We start from the raw sequence: 16,927 nt of genomic DNA on the forward strand, positions 1-16,927 counted from the left end.
ACTACAGCTGCTCTAACATTACTCTCAGTTATGATACAACACAGATGTTCAACTGTTTTCTTCCCATTAATGTAAACAATGAGGCATCTTTCCCTATTAACAAGCAGTCTCTGCTGTGATTGTTCTTTGCTGTTGCAGAGCCAGTTCCCCCCAGAACCAAGAAAAAGGAAGAGCCCATTAGTGGCATTCAAATTTCTTGATGTAATTTCCCTCAGCTTCTTCTGCATACACAGCTGGGTCTATAAAGTGCCTGGTTAGGTTTCCAATCAAAACAGGCCACAGAGTTGAATGAAGAAATTCAACCAGCCTTGAGACTAATCTGGGGTACATGTGAAAATATTTAGGCTTCATACCCTCTGGAACAGACCAACTGGCAGCAGAGGACTACAGAAGGAATTGCTTTCCTTCCTCATCTATCTATTCACAGCGTTGTACACTGTGTCCTGTTTAATACACTTACAATCTGAATTCTCAACAGCTGCAGAGGCTATATTTCCTTCATGGGAAAACATAAGGAGAAAAATCTTGGGTTTCAATTGCCTTGATAAACTTTTTGGTTTTGAATGCTCTCTTTCCTTTTTGCCAAAACCATATTCACATTACAGAATTATTTTAGGGGAACTTCTGCCCTTTCTGAAATTATTTATTGTACTGATAGAAAGAAGGTTTCTTGTCTTGCTCCGATGATGGGGCTATCTAAACTGGAAGAAAAATTTGAATGGAAGAAAGAATACAGTTCTGAGAAGCTGCCAATCATATGTGAAAGTGGTTTTAAATTGGATTTGATTTAGTAACACCACATAGTCAAACAATGCATTTAGACAGAGGCTTCCTGAGGACTTCCATGAGAATGCTCCATCTCTGAGGAGATGGGATGTATTCCAGTTAGTCTGGGGTTTTTGTGCAATAAAATCTCTTTAGCTTGGATTGTTTATATGTATCATGGTAAAAGAGAAAAAAACCCCACAACAGTCTTAATCTTCCTAATACTAAAAAAATGCTTAAACCTGAACTTTGTCCAGTAGATGAATTTTGGGTTAGTTCAATTACAATTAACCAAACATCAAGCTATAACAAAGCTCTTGGGTAGATGGAAGATGTTCTGTGAGCTGTCAGTATGATACAGTTTACCAGCTCAAGTGCCACAATGAATATTCTGCACTGACAAAGGTACTATATACCAGAGAAGTTTTACAGATAAGAGAATGTGAATTATAGTCTATGCACAGCCCAGTAGATGAAGAATGACAGTTTGTTTACAACCACTGATGGCCTCCAAGACCTGCAGATAATGTGCTGCAGCCTGATTCTTCTTTCTGGTTTTGAAGCTTAAAGCATAAACACAGCAGACCTCCTCCCTCCCTTATACCATGTTTCCCTGCACCCAGTGGACTAATTTTTCAACTTTGACAAACCAGTGGTATTTGTATCAGTAATTTGGTCAAAGGTTCACCAGCAGGCATTGACAGATGAGAGGCTCAGCTGACATAAATTGACCCCCATGCATTTCCCCAACAAAGTAAGTCAGTGAGAACCTAGTCTGGGAGAGTATGGTGAGCTAGTTTAAGGCAACTCTCAGTGCTCAAGCAACAGTGATGGAAGGTCTTGGACCTAGACCAATATCAGATTCACACACCATTGCAAACTGGATACTTAGGTGTAATAAAATCCGATGGTATAAATCCTGTTTAGTCAATGGTATTACAATACTGTTTGGTCTGCAGCTGTAACTCCCGAGATTGTTTTAGCTTTGAGTTGGAACCTTTCTGACACAGTAAATCGTGTCTAAAATATTTGGCATAAAGTGGTGAAATGTCATTGTACACTTACACAACTGAAGTGTGACAATACAGTTGAATTTGAAAATCAACAGCACACCATTGCAATTTAATATGATTAATCCTCTACAGGAAAACATCAAAAAAGAAGAGGTTCTTACCTCATCCAGTACCTCCAAGGTTGCTAAATCATCTACCTCTTCTTGGTTTGAAACTAGTGACTTACTGTAGTTCCCTTTCTTTGTGTGAATACGTTCAAATCTACAAAAGAAAGAGATACAATCTCCTGACGTAAGGAAACATAGAGCAGATCTTGCATCTGCAACTATCTTGAAGGCCAAAACATTCTAGCTTTTCCATTGTTCTGAATTTAAACACACAAATGTTTGAAAAGCAATACAGAAGTCAACTTCTTGGTATAGCACACCAGTACCTGACAATTCAAAAGCTGTGATTTGATTCCAGAAATGCTTCCATGAAGAACTTTGTCACTCTATAGATCCCTCCTTAGATCACACCCCTACATCAGCTATAAGACAGGAGCTTGGCAATACAAGTTAAAAAAAAAAAAAAGAACCTATTTATAAAGCATGTAAGACTGAAACTCTGGTACCAACATGCAAAAAAGATCCTGCTAACAGTATGTATAGGACAAAACCAGAGGTGTATGATGAAATAGTACAGCAAAGATGATGCTGACAAAGCACTCAGGACAGAAACATTTTTAGCTTAGTAATGACAGTGCTCTAAAGTTTGGCTGAGATGACCACACTATAGAGCAAAGTGCTGCAGAACCACTGGGGTAAGTGAAATACATCTTGACCAAATTTTCTTGGACTTGCTAGGAGAAAAAAATCATACATGAGAAGGAAACAAAATTTCAAATATCTTTTTTACCAGGGTTAAACTTCAAGTTTAACTTTAAATTTGTCTTAGATTTCTTTTCTCCTTCAATCAAACCATAAATCCAACTTTATGCAGCCTTATTTTAATTAGCAAGAAAATTCCCAGAGACTTGGATCATGCTTTATCCAAGAGTAAAGGCATTGCTAAATAGAGCAAACACAGCAGAGAACGCAAGGTTTACAATTCATATTAGTTATACTTGTTTTATGAGATGAGGGAAAATAAGGGAAAAGAGAAACTGGATAAGTAATAGCAGAGTTCACAAACTAGATCAAGCTCAGATATGTAATAAGGCACAAGCACAGGAAAACTATTAAGTAAATCTGCTCTCCTGATATGACCTCACTCCCTTTGATGCCACTGGTGGGAAGGAACCTCTCAAACACAAGGAACATTTACCTTGGTAAACTGAGACAGCCAGGAAACTGTTGTGTGAAGCACTCACTCTTTACCTTGATCCCGGACAAGACCAGGGAAATTCTTTATTTAATTTTGGTATTTGGATATATGGTATAGATAAAAGCAGACAGGTGTTTTCTACACAGGCAAGAATTTTGATATACAGCGAACAGATGACAGAAGAAAGAGTGTAGTCACACCAAGATGGAAAGTTAGAGTGAGTGAACAGCACACTGATGGGGAAAGCTGAACACCCACAGATTTACTGCATATGTACCTGTTCCATCAACATCACCTAGTTCATGAGTGCTGCTTCAGGTCATGCTGGCTGTGCACTACCAGGGAATGTAGATGCAGAAACTCAAGCAGACACCAACTTGGTGCAATACCTATCTGCCAGGACTGAAAAGGGACTGGAAGAAATGGGCAAATGATGCCCTCCCACACTATAAGTGCACCCACAATCTGAATGATGGAAATCCAGACCAGAGTGCACTTCATCTATCACTTCTTTCAATTTTTCTTGTCTCTAACAATCATTCCCTGAGGATGACAGAATGGCCTGTCCTCATCCTGGTGCCAGTTTCTTCCTCCTTTATACAGGTGCCATATACCACTAGAGTTTTTTTAATTGTCCACAATGTAAAGGCAGGAGCTTCACACCCACAGCTGACTAATTCTGCAGCTTTAATATCAAGACACAAATATGTAAGACTTCCTTGCAAGAGCTACCATAGTTTCACAGTTTCTGTACTAAAATTGCAGCACAGTATCCAGTGAGGAGGCTAAGTGACCAGAAAGCAAAATGAACCAAAGGATTGACAGGATCTACATTATCCCAGGTTTGACCTATTCTTCCCTTTCCTTTGGAATCCACTTTTACCATGAGAGCTGTCCTGATAGTACTGTCTTTGCAACAACAGTATGAGACCACTTTTGGTAGCATGTACTCCAGGCAGTATTAAAGAGGAGGTGGTAATATAAAGATTTAAATTAACTCCTCAGCCTTGCATGATCTGCTGCTGTTTGATTTGCATTTAGCAGCTAAAGGACATTATTGAATCCAAAGTCAGAGGTGCAGACAATCCTCTCAATAGAAATTCATCCCCTCTATAATTCACACTCCTATTTATCCCTCTTTTTAAAAGTTTCATTTGAAAAAAGTTAAATTTCGACAGCTGAAACAATTTCTCCTTTGTACCTGTATGAAGGTCATTTTATGTCCAGAAGATGCATCTGATATCAGTGTGACTTTGAGAGAGAGCTACCAATATGCACACAAGGGAAAGATGTGGGAATTGCAGGACTATGTCAAGCTCTACTGTTCTATTTTTTCTGTTGCTGAAGAAAGACCCAAAACAAAGCATCTGTCAAGCTTTGCTTTCCATTTCTGGTGGAGCTGTTACACATTGAACACATTTTTTTTAATAAGTTGGATCCTTAAATGTTACTGCATATCAGTGAGAGAGTGGTATTTCCCAGGATTAGTTTCAATTACCAATTTTCATTTATTGTAAGAAACTAACAATTGCTGTGCAGGAAGGGAGGAGAATGCTCCCGTCATGGACATTTTTCTTTTTCTATTTTTTTTTTCTTTTAAGGAAACAGATCTCTGTATGCCAGGGAAGTTTAATTACATAAAATCGATCCTCCTGTAATCCTCCTCAGCTGACATTATGAGAACACTAGCGCTTGTAGGGCTAGATTATATTCTCCATTCTCCAGAGTACATAAGAGTGGCAGATTTGCAGAACACAATATTTTTCCACTTTGCTGTCAAAGGGCACAGACCCCTCAAGGGCAGTTATACTGCTTCACTCCACTTAAAAAAAGCCCACATCAGTGCTGTTGACATCAGTGCTGAAGTTTCATTAAGATCATGCACATAGACATTGTGAACTGAAATAACCATGTATCTCTGTTCTGCTCAAAAATATATTGGATGCATTGGATTTTACAAGCATGCCTGACAAGCAATTCAGGCAGCTTAAGGCCAGAACCTTCAATGCAGTAAGGACAAGAAAATGAGCCAAGGCAGCATTGTTTCTGTGCATTTTCTTTCACATCAATGCTCCCCTCCCCCCACTTATCTTTCAAGATTCAGTTAAATCAAAATGAGGCAACCGCAGCTTTTTTCTTCAAATTGTCAGAATGTATTTTAAAGATTTCTGATAGTTCCAAAAATACCATGAAAAGGCAAGTGTGACTCATGATGCCCTGCTGAACTCTCTGCCTAAACTGGTTGGAGAATCATCTACAGACTAAGAAGTGACAGTAAAAGGGCTGGCCTTAGTCTGAGTGTACAGAAGAAACTAAAAATAATGAGGTTTTTGTAAGGTGAAGGTGGAAACAGCTGTACACCTCCCAGTAGTTACAAACAGCAGTAAAATGACAAATATGCAACACAGAGAAACCTCTACAGGATCTGTCATTGCTGGTGATTCTACTTCTCTGGAGGCTGGGCAAAGCAGTATTAATTCAAACTTAAAATCCAATTTTTTTCTTCACAGATATCTTGTGAAATCTGCCTAAATAAAACTACAGCCTGCTACCTATGAAAAATCTGTACTTGACTTTAGAAAGTGTAACACTTCAGTGATAAGCCTCCAGCTGCATCTGCATAATGCTTTGCAGACAAACCTGTGTTCCCCTCTGTATTTAAATGATTGACAGCACTGACACTACAGGCTGCAGTCTCAGGGAGCTGTGCAGCTTATGTTTCTCAGAGCACACTGTTGCCCTGCAGAGCTATGGGGCTTTTGATTCAGAGGTGGCCTGTGCCCAACTCTGCACAATCTGTTTGAAAAAATTTGTGCTGCTCTTCCATGACCTGTAAACAAAGCAGATTATTATTCTTTCACAACAGCCTCAAGAAATACCTGTATCCCTGATACAGGTATTGTAAATGACAATGACAATAAATGACAAATTTCAGGGGGAAGTAGTGTTCTTAACTGAGCAAATAGGAGATCTCTAAAAGGACTCTTTGGGATTAGCTCCTCATGAATCAGGCCCAGGCCCTGTGCTCAGAGCCATATTGAGATGATAAAGGGGAAGCTTCATGGGCATGAAATGCCTGCTGAAGTGTCCCACCTTCAGGAGAAATGAGTTCTTGAGCAAGTGGACTGGCACAACAGTAAAGTACCACTTGCAGAGCATTTTTCCTGAGGAGTTCTGAATGCAGGAGGAACATCTTCCTGTTTTCTTCAGAAGGTAAACTCTTCTTCATTCAGGCATTGCTGTTGTCCATTGTGTTATACAGAAGAACATTATTCAGATATAGAGATGTGCTATAGCTATGGGACTGGAGATCAGCTTATTCTAAGGCCTTTGTTCCCAGAACTCCCTACTGCTTCTCAGCCTGAGAGAGGTTTGCAGCACAGCCATCCTACATAGGAGTGTCCTCAATGCAGGAGCACAGACTTCTTGGTATAACAAAGCCCACACTGAGTTCCAGGAGAAGAAGAAATGGTCTGAAGGGATCAAAGATTGAATTCAAACTCTAAAACCCCCCATTTCAGCCACTACTCCCATCCAGATGTCATCTGGAGACCTTGGCCAAGACAGCACTGGACTCTGTGTGTCCTATCTTGTACTGCTCCTGATATTGTCTTTGTCAAGCCAGCATGGGGATCTCCCATCCTCTCCTACAGCCTGCCCTGCAGAGCTGTCAGCTGTCAGCTGCTGTCAGCTGCTTTCCACTGTCAGGATGAGTCAGAAAGACTGGGACAGAGTGAACAACCAGAAAATGGGCGACACAAGTCTGTGCAATCAGGAAAAGTCACGAAAGGAAACTTTATGGTACTCCCTGCTTTTAATAGGGGTCAATAAATTGACAGTCACCTTTGTGCATGTTGTACATGAACTTCTATGAAATTATCTCCCTGGCCTTTCCAAATAGTTAAATATAGCAACTGTTTAGGACTCTGTTACTGATTTTAGTGCCAACCCTATATGGCCAATACAGGAGGACAAACTCCTAAGAAAATAATTCAGCTTACCCCAAACTTTGCCTCATTTTGCAGTAGAATAGGTCTCTTTCCCATAATTACTCAGAGAGTATATAAAGATAACTCTTAATCTGGGGACCAGAGTCATCTGCTGAAATCTAGGTGCACTGAATACCCCTCATATGTACAGCTCATTTCTGGAATGACTCACAATTCCCAGGAAATACACAATGTACTAATCATTGCATATTTCTGCAGAGATTATTGTAAAAGCAGTCAAGAAGAAGACAGCCGAACAATTCGAGATAAAAGTCTTACAAGCCTGACTGTCAGGTGTAGATGCGACAGTTCTGAAGGTTGTTTCAAAGACAGCTATTTCTGTTGCGGAGTAAAATTCTTTACAATGCAGGGATTTTTTCCCTCTTTTGGCCGAGCAAGCAGTGTATTTTTAGAACTGTTTTTGGGTATATGCTGCAGTACTCATTTTTAATAACTATTTTCATCACTAATTATAAATTTTAACAGCTATACTGAAAGCATAGTCAAGCTCAGGGACCCTGTCCTGAAAGGGACTCTCCACACAAAAAACCCATCAAAATTAATTGCACTTAGTATGCAACTCTGCCGGCTTCACCTCTTCTCTAATGTGAATTTAGCCCATATAGCATATCTCATACAGCATATTTGATATATAGCTCATATATCATTCCCAGCAGCAGATTTTAAAGATGCTATAGTCAGGATGCTATGGGAAAATATTAATGTATCAAGGAATATTTTCTCCTGCTATTCCCATTGTCATTTCAGCCTAAGTTCTGAGCTAGGAAAGGTTAAGTTGCAAATAGATATTTTTAGCATAAGAATATGATTATTTTAGAAAAAAATATACTGCATTTGCTCAAAGTAAAAAAGTGGAATTTTCAATGAAGCTTACTGCTAGTATTCATGCTTTTTTTGAGTCTTGAGTAGCACAAGATATTCTAGTGCTAGAACACTGCTCAAAGGCTACTGAAAAACCACTTTTACCTATCACTTCGATGAAACCTGGAGCCAGGCAGTGGTACATTGCTATCTAAAGTTTTATCAGTGTTAATTGAGATTTCTCTGGTTAGTCAGGTGGTTGGTGGGCTTTCTTCCTCTTGTTTCTCTTGTTTCCATCTCTTCAGAGGATGCAGTACAATGCAGGACCTAAAAACCTTGGTTGCTCTTCACTAGAATAACAACACTGGGAAGGTTGAGAGCCCTCATGACTCAGTGACTCCTCAGTGTGGGAAAATACCTCAGGAACAATGGTGCCAATGGCAGAGACTTCAGGGTGGCTCCACTCTGTGCCTAGAGATTTCACATCCTTCCTGAGCACACACAGTGCACAAGGATCGGACATGAGGGTAAGGTCCTCTGCAAAAAACCCATGAGAATGTGACATAACATTATGAGCTTTTCTTTTTGGGCTGTATCAACTGCACATTCAGCAAACTGCAAGGTAAGATCACAAGCACATCAACAGGCTACTGCTGCAGAAAGCAGTCAGAACCAAATTGTACCTCAGCCCAATGAGCTAAGAAGGTGACTTGATTTGGAGTGAAAACAGAAATAGTGCACACCATAAAACCTAGTGGCGGGACTTCAGCTATTAATTTTTTTTTCCTTTGAAATATGAAACTGCAATAAATGAATTAAATTTGATGAGGAGAGTAAACACATACAAAGAAAATAACTGGATTCCTAATTTTCAGCTTTAACTCAACATTACCAAGTTTATTGACTTTATATTCCAATGCCCATTTAAACAACACAATTCAGGTAGCAGGATTTCTTCCTGCAGTAGAAGGAAAAGATCTTTAACCCCTTCAACTACCTGCCTCCCACTGTCACTCCCATTGTAAAGAAGGAGGAGAGTTATGCCTTCAAATTAGGGACCGAGAGAGTGTGAGCTCGAGATCAGGAAGAAGTTTTACAAGGAAAGTTGCCAGCCACTGCTGAAAGTTGCCATTCCACTGTTCAGAAATTTCACAGTAGGACCCTAACACATTACTGTAAAAACAGTGCCAGAATAGCATAAACAAGAAAAGAGCAGCTCTTCCAGGGGACTTGTCACTATAACACTTATGTCTTGATTTCAAATCAGATTTACATGGTACTTCTGTACAGACATTGCTTTTAACACCATTTGCTTTGTGCAGATTAAAGGTCAGAAGATACAAAGAATTAGTAATAAAAGACTTTTTAAAAAGCATGACTACTGAATTTAAAAATCTTTGCATAGTCTCTTATCATTCACAGCAGAAAAAAATACAAATGCTGCTCTGTAGTCAGTCTAACTGTATTTCACAAAATTGCACAATCACAAAATAATTTAGGTTAGAAATACTACTTGTTAGTATTTTAAACTGGTAAACCGAAATATGGGCTCTGCTCAGTTTAACCCTGCCATTTAGATTACACTCTGAATTAAACAAGTACATTTTTTCACAGATTCAAATAAGAAATTATGCTATATATTTCATTTTATTATTATTTTGAAAGAGAAAATTCTGTTTTCCTTTGGGAAATTTGACATAAAAGTTACACTTGATCAACTATAAATGGATAGGTAACTTCATTATATTACCATAACTAATATATGGTAATATATTCCCTTAAATTCTAGTTCTAATGAAGAGCCATCAGTTTATAAAACACAGTTTAAACAGGACAGAGAAAATACCAGTAGATCATCCTCTTCTTGTACCACTTGACTGCTCTGTACACATGCAAACTGGGCCACTTTCTTTATGTTTGTATTGTACAGAAAAAAAAAGTTCATGCAGTTTGCTTTATGCAGCATTTACATGAAAAAATAAAGGATTTGAAAAAAAAAAAGAATATGAAAACAAAAGTGAGTTCTCTAAAATGGGTAAAAAAAGCCACAATATCTAATTGACTGGAAGCTTGATTTTTTTCAAAATTATTTAGGCTTTTAAAGGACTAATATCTCAATTGTTAATAAGATTTTAATTAATATAACCTAGTCGTTTGGACTTATTTTACCACATATCATTTCCCTGTGTTTTTAAAATAAATGCTATTTAAAGTCTGGATTATGTTGCTGGTTTAGTGCTCAGCACTGACATCTGATAAGCTTATTTGAATTCAAGAATCTTTCTGGATTAAGCAAATGTCAAGTCTGCAATATATAGAGCATTTAAATCCAGTCTGAAGCTTAAATGTAAGCCAAACACATAGTTTTATACTGCAATGTCAGAAAAGAGAAAGCACTACTCCTCTCATATCCAGTTAAAGTTGAAAAAACTTCAATGTCATAATTATTTAGAAATATATTTTTACTATTATCTTCAAAGCATACAGTAAATAGAAAATTCTCCAGAACTAGAACTGAAGACTGCTGTATATATTGTTACTCTAAATGTGTCAAAGGAAATGTGGTAGATTTTAACAAGCTTTTTCCACATAAATGATAATGCCAAAATGACTTTTAAATTTCATGTTCCATTAAAAAAAAAAAAAGTAAAAGCATGGTGCTTTTCCTTGAAGCAGGAGCAGTCACACCAGTGGTACTTCAACACTGTTCTACATTTCACATCTGATACATATGTGTACTGTATGGAGTTTTTTCAATTGTAAAACTGAGCCAAGACATTTTTAAGTATTTTCAAAAAAAGCCATCAGTTGTTAAGTGATTTGCTCAGAATTGATATCACTTAGATGCTAGTGGAAGAAAGAAAGTTTCCATTCAAGAAGACATAAGATTTGAAGTTTGCAAAACATGGTCTGCTAGGACCATCACTTATTTCAGTCAGAAACATCCAATTCCTACAGGAACCCAGCCAGCTGGTTTTAGCATACTTGCTCAAACTAAACATTAGCTGACCATGCAAATGTATGAAAATGCCAAAATTAATTTCACCTAAACTTAGCCTTCTAAAAGCTGGGGTCTAAGACTATATCTGGAGCCACAGAAAAAATGGGAGGCACTTCTAAAGATTGTTTCATCCCACATGTGAATCATGATGCCTCTCTGTTTCCATTGGTAGTACAGGGGACCTCAAATATTAAACTTTCAATTTTTTTGCCATCTAAAGTTATAAGGGTTGAATCTTTCTCTGAGTGCTAGTCATTCTGAAACAGTGGAAGTATCAAAACTGACCCAACTGGTCTACTCTTTAGCTACCTTTACCTTGCCTTTTCAGTGACTCCCATTTGTTGATGAACATCAATAAATTCCATGAGTTGCCTTTGTAGCACGTTTTCTTTTCCTTCAATTTGCTTAATAAAATCATGCTGCAAAAGAGTAGATACTGTTGGACGCTTCTCATAATCTTTAGTCAAGCACCTGTGCTGGCAGAAAAAAACATATGATCATTGAGGGTTTGCAGTTAAGTTTTGAAATGCCTGTCTGGAGTTCATTCATGACTCCATAATAAATATATCTGTCTTAATCAAAACAGCTCTGCACGAAAAACTGATACAACTTCACAGAATTGATGAGTCCAAAAAGTTAAATTATTGAATTTTAAAAATAAATGTTCTTTAACTTTAAAAAGTCAAGGGTATTGAAATGCTATTTCACGTATAAATACAGAGCTTCACTTGGAAGTCAAATGGATTTACTAACCAACCTTTTAAGGGAGAGTATTAGTTGCAACAGATTTCCACAAAAGATATTTTACACATGACATTTACACATGTTCCATATTCAACCAGAGTGGTCTCAGTTGTTACTCACTTATTAATGAAGTCATTGAATTCAGGTGACCACAGTTCAGGCTGCTGTAGCGTTGGAGGAGGATTCCTGCAAAGGTCAGTGTGGTGATAAGTTAATAAGCTACTCACTTGACAAAAACAATGTGTGAAGGCAGGCTGAGTAATGAGTTTTAGAAGGCCACTGAAAAAAGATATTGATTTCCACTGGTAAAAGAAGCATGGGTAGATGATGCAATGCCTCATTGGTTCTCCTGCTTTACATAACTAATAAGGAGAAATAGCATCGAGATAATCTACCAAGTGTAGCTAAGAATCTCTGTGATTTTTTTCAATCAAATCAGTAAAAAGAAATTAAAATAACAACTCATTAATCACTATTCACTTGCAATGGCAAATTCCTTTTTTTCAAGCCTGAAACAATATACTTTCTTAGGAGAAATTCTAAAAAGCAATTCTATTTTAAGTTTTCTCAGAAGGACTGAATTCATCAACCTGCCGAACAAAATGTCCAAAGGAATTGGTTCTTTATTAATTATTCCTCATTCATGAGAAGATAATCAGAAGTGAAGGTTTAAATAGAGATCTATTGTAAATGGATATACTGCTTTCTTTTCTATTGTTAGAGCTATTTACTCTAGGTATTATTTTAGTTGAAACAGTGTTGACAGTCTTCTTCCATTCAAAGATGCCATTTTCACTGAGTATGGCCGTGAAGACAAAAGGAATGACCAGCCAATGGACAAGGTGACTTGCTGTCTCTTTTCAATCAACCAAAACTCTTTTCTTCAAGTGCTGCTTAATGTTTACTCTATTGCTCTCAGGTTTTACTAAACAGAATGAAAGAGTATTGATCTTATATTGCTCCAGAGCAGAAAGGTGCCCAGTACTTGTGAGAGTATAAGCCAGAAGCTTTTTTGAAGTCCTAGCTGCAGTGACTGACCAAAATAGTTTGCAACTGCTTTTTCCATAGCAAGCAAAGGTAGGAAGAGCATTCATACTCTGCTTCAGTGCCAGGTCAGCCAAGATTTCTTAAACGTAAAGGTAATTTAAACTAATTTGGGTGTCTTGGCTGAAAAGGACTCCAAGCACTTACATATACCATGTGGGGCTCAGCTGTTGTGGTACTGCTCCAGTTCCTAGGATGAAATCCACAAACTACTACTGTATGATCATTACTACAGACTTGGAGATTGATGTTCTTTGAAATGCCATAAGTGGCACTTTGCCTACTTACATTTCCAGCTTCAAAGCAAAAAACACAAAATAAGTTGCTATTTGCGCTGCCCAAGGACAGCAACACTGGAACTGCCAGAAGCAGCACAAGCTAATGAAAAGCTGAAGCCTAAATGCATGGGAGTGGGGGAACAACCTCTGCTTCAGAGGACAGAAGATAACTCCTAAAGACAAATATGGGACCTGTTCACCACAGTGGCTGTGTATTCAGAATCTGTATTTCTATCATACATCATTCTTTGTAACAGAAAATACGAGACTCAAGCAAGTCCTGTTTTCACGTGGCAGCAGCTCACTCAGGAGAAGGCCCTATGACTTTTTCTCAAATGTAGCTAAAAATCAGCTCTGAACTTCTCAATGTGCCCACATGGTTAAAGCAGACCCTGCAGAAAATACAACTGGGCAAAGTATTTTAAACATACCTCCTAGTATAAATAATATAAAACAAGTCCACAAACTTACATTGTCTAAGTTTGAAGAAAGCAAACTTTTGGGAAGCAAAAACTTTTGGAAAGCAAACTTTAGGGAAAAGATTCAGTCTAACCCATCAATAAACAAAGACATCAGCTATTACCTTGGTATTTTGAAGAGTGCCCTCATGGGATGCAAATCAGCAAGGGGTGGATCTCCATCTCCCAACTCTATTGCAGTAATACCCAGTGACCATGCATCACATCTAGCATCATAAGAGCTATCTAGCTGCTGCTCACAGGCAATCACCTGTTGGAGTAAAAGACTGGGATGGTTAAATGTCCCCATTTAAGAGCATACCCACAGCTGGAGGAATCTCTTACAGATTACTCAGTGAAATAAACAGATATGCACACATTTAGAAAGCTAAAGCATCCACCCAATTGCCAACCCCCCCCAGTGTTTAAACTAGAAAAAGCAGGTGTCCATGAACACCACATTCTCCAGCCAGATGTTCTCCGATTTGGAGAAAGGGTACAAATCCATGGCTTTTTCAGCTGAACAAATTCCATCCCATAACAAAGGAAGTAGAAGGAAAATCAGCAATCCTACAACTCTTTATATGCATTATTCTTTCTAAGTAATTATTGTAAGTATACTGCTCTCTCTATGAACTGAAACAATCAGAAAAGCAGAAGCTGGATTTACTATCTCTTACTGGGTCCCTATTCAACCAAATCAGCCAATTTCCAGATCAAGTGAATCTGGACAAAGTTCATTAGATCACAGCAAAGTATTTACCTTTAAATACATTTCAGCTTATCCATAATGCTGGATGAATCTAGAATTTTTCATCCCATTAGGTGCAGATCTAAACCAACATGTATACCATTAGTTAAATGGCTAGACTTATATGTATGAACAGAGTGTGTTGATAAAAATAAATATGTATAAACAGACTAGTTTCATGTACTATAAACAGATGTACTTGCGTGTGTTTGTATGCCCACAAATACTCTAAGTAGATAAGCTTATTTATAAGGAAATATTTTTCCTGTCTCAGCTTAAAATGTATCTGTATATGCTTCAATTTCAGTCAGGAAAAACCTCCAGAGAATCATAGTGCAGCTTCTTCATTCATAATAACCTTTTCAATTTCTTGATGAATCAAGTATGGATATATAGTATCAAAAACTTTCCAGATGCAGAAGTCAAAAAATAGAAGCTATAATTTATCACAGTACCACCTTGGGCTCCTTTCATCCATGGGGAGATATCTATAGTTTCAGAGCTTGAAAGGCTGGAAAGTACCAATAGTAGCACTCTATATTCTTCAACATTTTAGTAAGCATTTCAGAGTCTTGCACCCTGCCTCTAATCTTGCAATTTCAAAACCAAACTTAATTTTAACTTAATTCTTGCAAACATATAAGACAGAAAGGTTTAAAGCACTTTTTAAAAGGACATTGCTGTTTCATTTGGTGAAAGGACCAGGAAGAAAGACAAGGAGCAGAAATGCAGAATACAGCAGTTCGAGTACCAGTGACAAAATGTTCTGAAAGCTGACCTCTGGAGCCATCCAGAACGGGGTGCCCACGGAGGTGTTCCGACGGAGACGAGTGCTGGTCAGCTGAGCAGACACACCTGGAAGAACGAGGGGAAGCCATCAGCAGAGCAGTTTCCATCCAAGACAGCCCCTCTGAAGGGTGACATCCTCCTCTTGTCATGCTACAACTTCCTGCACAGGTGAATCTCAGATACATCTTTACAGTTCTCTGGAAAGAGAGGCCCAGTCCTGAAAGCTTCTCTGCATCCTTTTTTTCAGTGGCTTCAGCAGGACCGGGACACAGTCCCAAATGAGCATTTGATTATTAATCTGACTCCATATTTTTTGACTGGTCAATTAAAGGTTTTCTACATCCTGTTTTAAGAGAGCAGTAAAACACCTTAGGGAGGGTGGAAAAATACTGCACCTTCCACGCCTTCTAATGCTCACTACTGACACTAACCCTCCATTTCATTATATATATATATATTTCATGCTAACACTATAAAATATACCTATTCTCATCTCTTAACTGCTCTGCCATAAAAAAGAAACAACAAAACAGTGAAACCTCAAAAATTCTTACAAAAGCAGAAGTCTCTCCATGCTCAAAGCACATTCTCAAAGCAACAATCCTGTAAATCAGCTTTGCAATATGAGCTGTAGTTTAGGGAATTAACTATTTCAGGCCAAGGGTTGGAACGTGAACTCTGAAGTTCAAAGGTTCCTTGCAGTTTTGAGTTAAAAGACACTGAAATATTAGAAATTCAAGTGGGCTACAACACAATTCTGAGCAGCCTGCCACCAACTTCCTTCCTTAAAAAACAAGGGTGTACTGGTTGGAAATAGTGCATGCAAAAGGGACAGTACAACATAGAAAAAACAGCCCCTCAGCCAGCATGCCCCAAACTATTATGGATTTATGAGTCACAAATAACAGTGAAGTCCACACATGGAGAAAAACAGCCCTTCAGCTAGCAAGCCCTAAACTATTATGGGTTTGAGTAATAGCCAACAGTGAGGTCCACCAGAGGCATATTCTGAAGAGCTGATGCCATGGATGACCAGAAAGGTCCTGTGCTCTACATACACATGCTCCAGCCTCAGTCTGACTGACACTGGAGCTCACTTATTTTGCTTTCATGCATACATCTGTCTTTTCTTTAAAATGTAAAAGGACTTGGTTTCGCTCTGTGAGTTCCATTTCATTGCTCTGAAACACATGAAGCTCCAGTGAGCACCACTGTCCAGTTTCAACTCTGTATTGTCTGGTTTGAAAATGCTTGACCTTCTCCTCCTAAAAAGCCTGCAGACAGTTCATAACAAGAGCAATTCACATTAACTATCCAATGGGAATATTAATTAAACCTCTGTCTGGGCAGGTTTGATTTTTGTGGGTTTTTTCAGTATAGGTAAAGAGACCTTGATCTGTTTTTTCACTCTAAAGCTACGTGTTCAGCTCTGATACACTAAATATCTGCATTCGGCTCTCACAGAAAAGTATGCAACATCTGAAAATAAAGACTGTAAGGAATACCCCACCTGCTTCTTTGAGATAAATGCAACCACTGTGGCTGCCTCCCTCTAGTCTAAACCAGCCTTGAGAAAGTTCCATCTTTTTCTCTCTTTATGTCTGCAGAAAGTCCAATACACAGTGTTATGCATCATGGAAAGCAGGACAATGTGAGTCTTAGCACAAAGTCCATCAATCCTACTTCTACTCAGCTAAGCAGGGGCTTTGTTTTTGCCATCTCAAGGAGTTGTCTGAGATCCAGCTTCCGGCTCACAGAGTCTGTGGCTGTTCTGAGCTCCCAGAAAAACATGTCACACATCACCTCAGCTCTGAAACCACTGCAGGGATGCCAACAGACATTATTATGTGAGATCTCCTTGATTTCAGGGGGAGCTGAGGCTACTCTCCCTTCCTCCATGTTGTGGGAGTCCCCTGTGCAAAGCTCGTTTTTTGCAGTCTTGGACAAGGATATGAGATTCAGATCTGC

At 38.5% G+C, this 16,927-nt stretch overlaps 1 protein-coding gene across 1 annotated transcript in view; it reads right to left on the bottom strand.

Annotated features, from left to right (window-relative positions):
* Nucleotides 1-16,927, bottom strand: part of MYO3A (myosin IIIA) — a 118,440-nt gene that overhangs the window by 53,453 nt on the left and 48,060 nt on the right. The window contains exons 6-10 of the mRNA XM_077173813.1: nucleotides 14,949-15,025; nucleotides 13,545-13,690; nucleotides 11,760-11,825; nucleotides 11,211-11,366; nucleotides 1,940-2,039 (exon numbers count right to left, since the gene is read on the bottom strand). Coding sequence (XP_077029928.1) covers nucleotides 1,940-2,039; nucleotides 11,211-11,366; nucleotides 11,760-11,825; nucleotides 13,545-13,690; nucleotides 14,949-15,025 — 545 coding nt within the window. The remainder of the gene's footprint in view (nucleotides 1-1,939; nucleotides 2,040-11,210; nucleotides 11,367-11,759; nucleotides 11,826-13,544; nucleotides 13,691-14,948; nucleotides 15,026-16,927) is intronic.

Source organism: Agelaius phoeniceus, chromosome 1 (assembly GCF_051311805.1).
Source record: "Agelaius phoeniceus isolate bAgePho1 chromosome 1, bAgePho1.hap1, whole genome shotgun sequence".
In the NCBI taxonomy this organism is placed as follows: Eukaryota; Metazoa; Chordata; class Aves; order Passeriformes; family Icteridae; genus Agelaius; species Agelaius phoeniceus.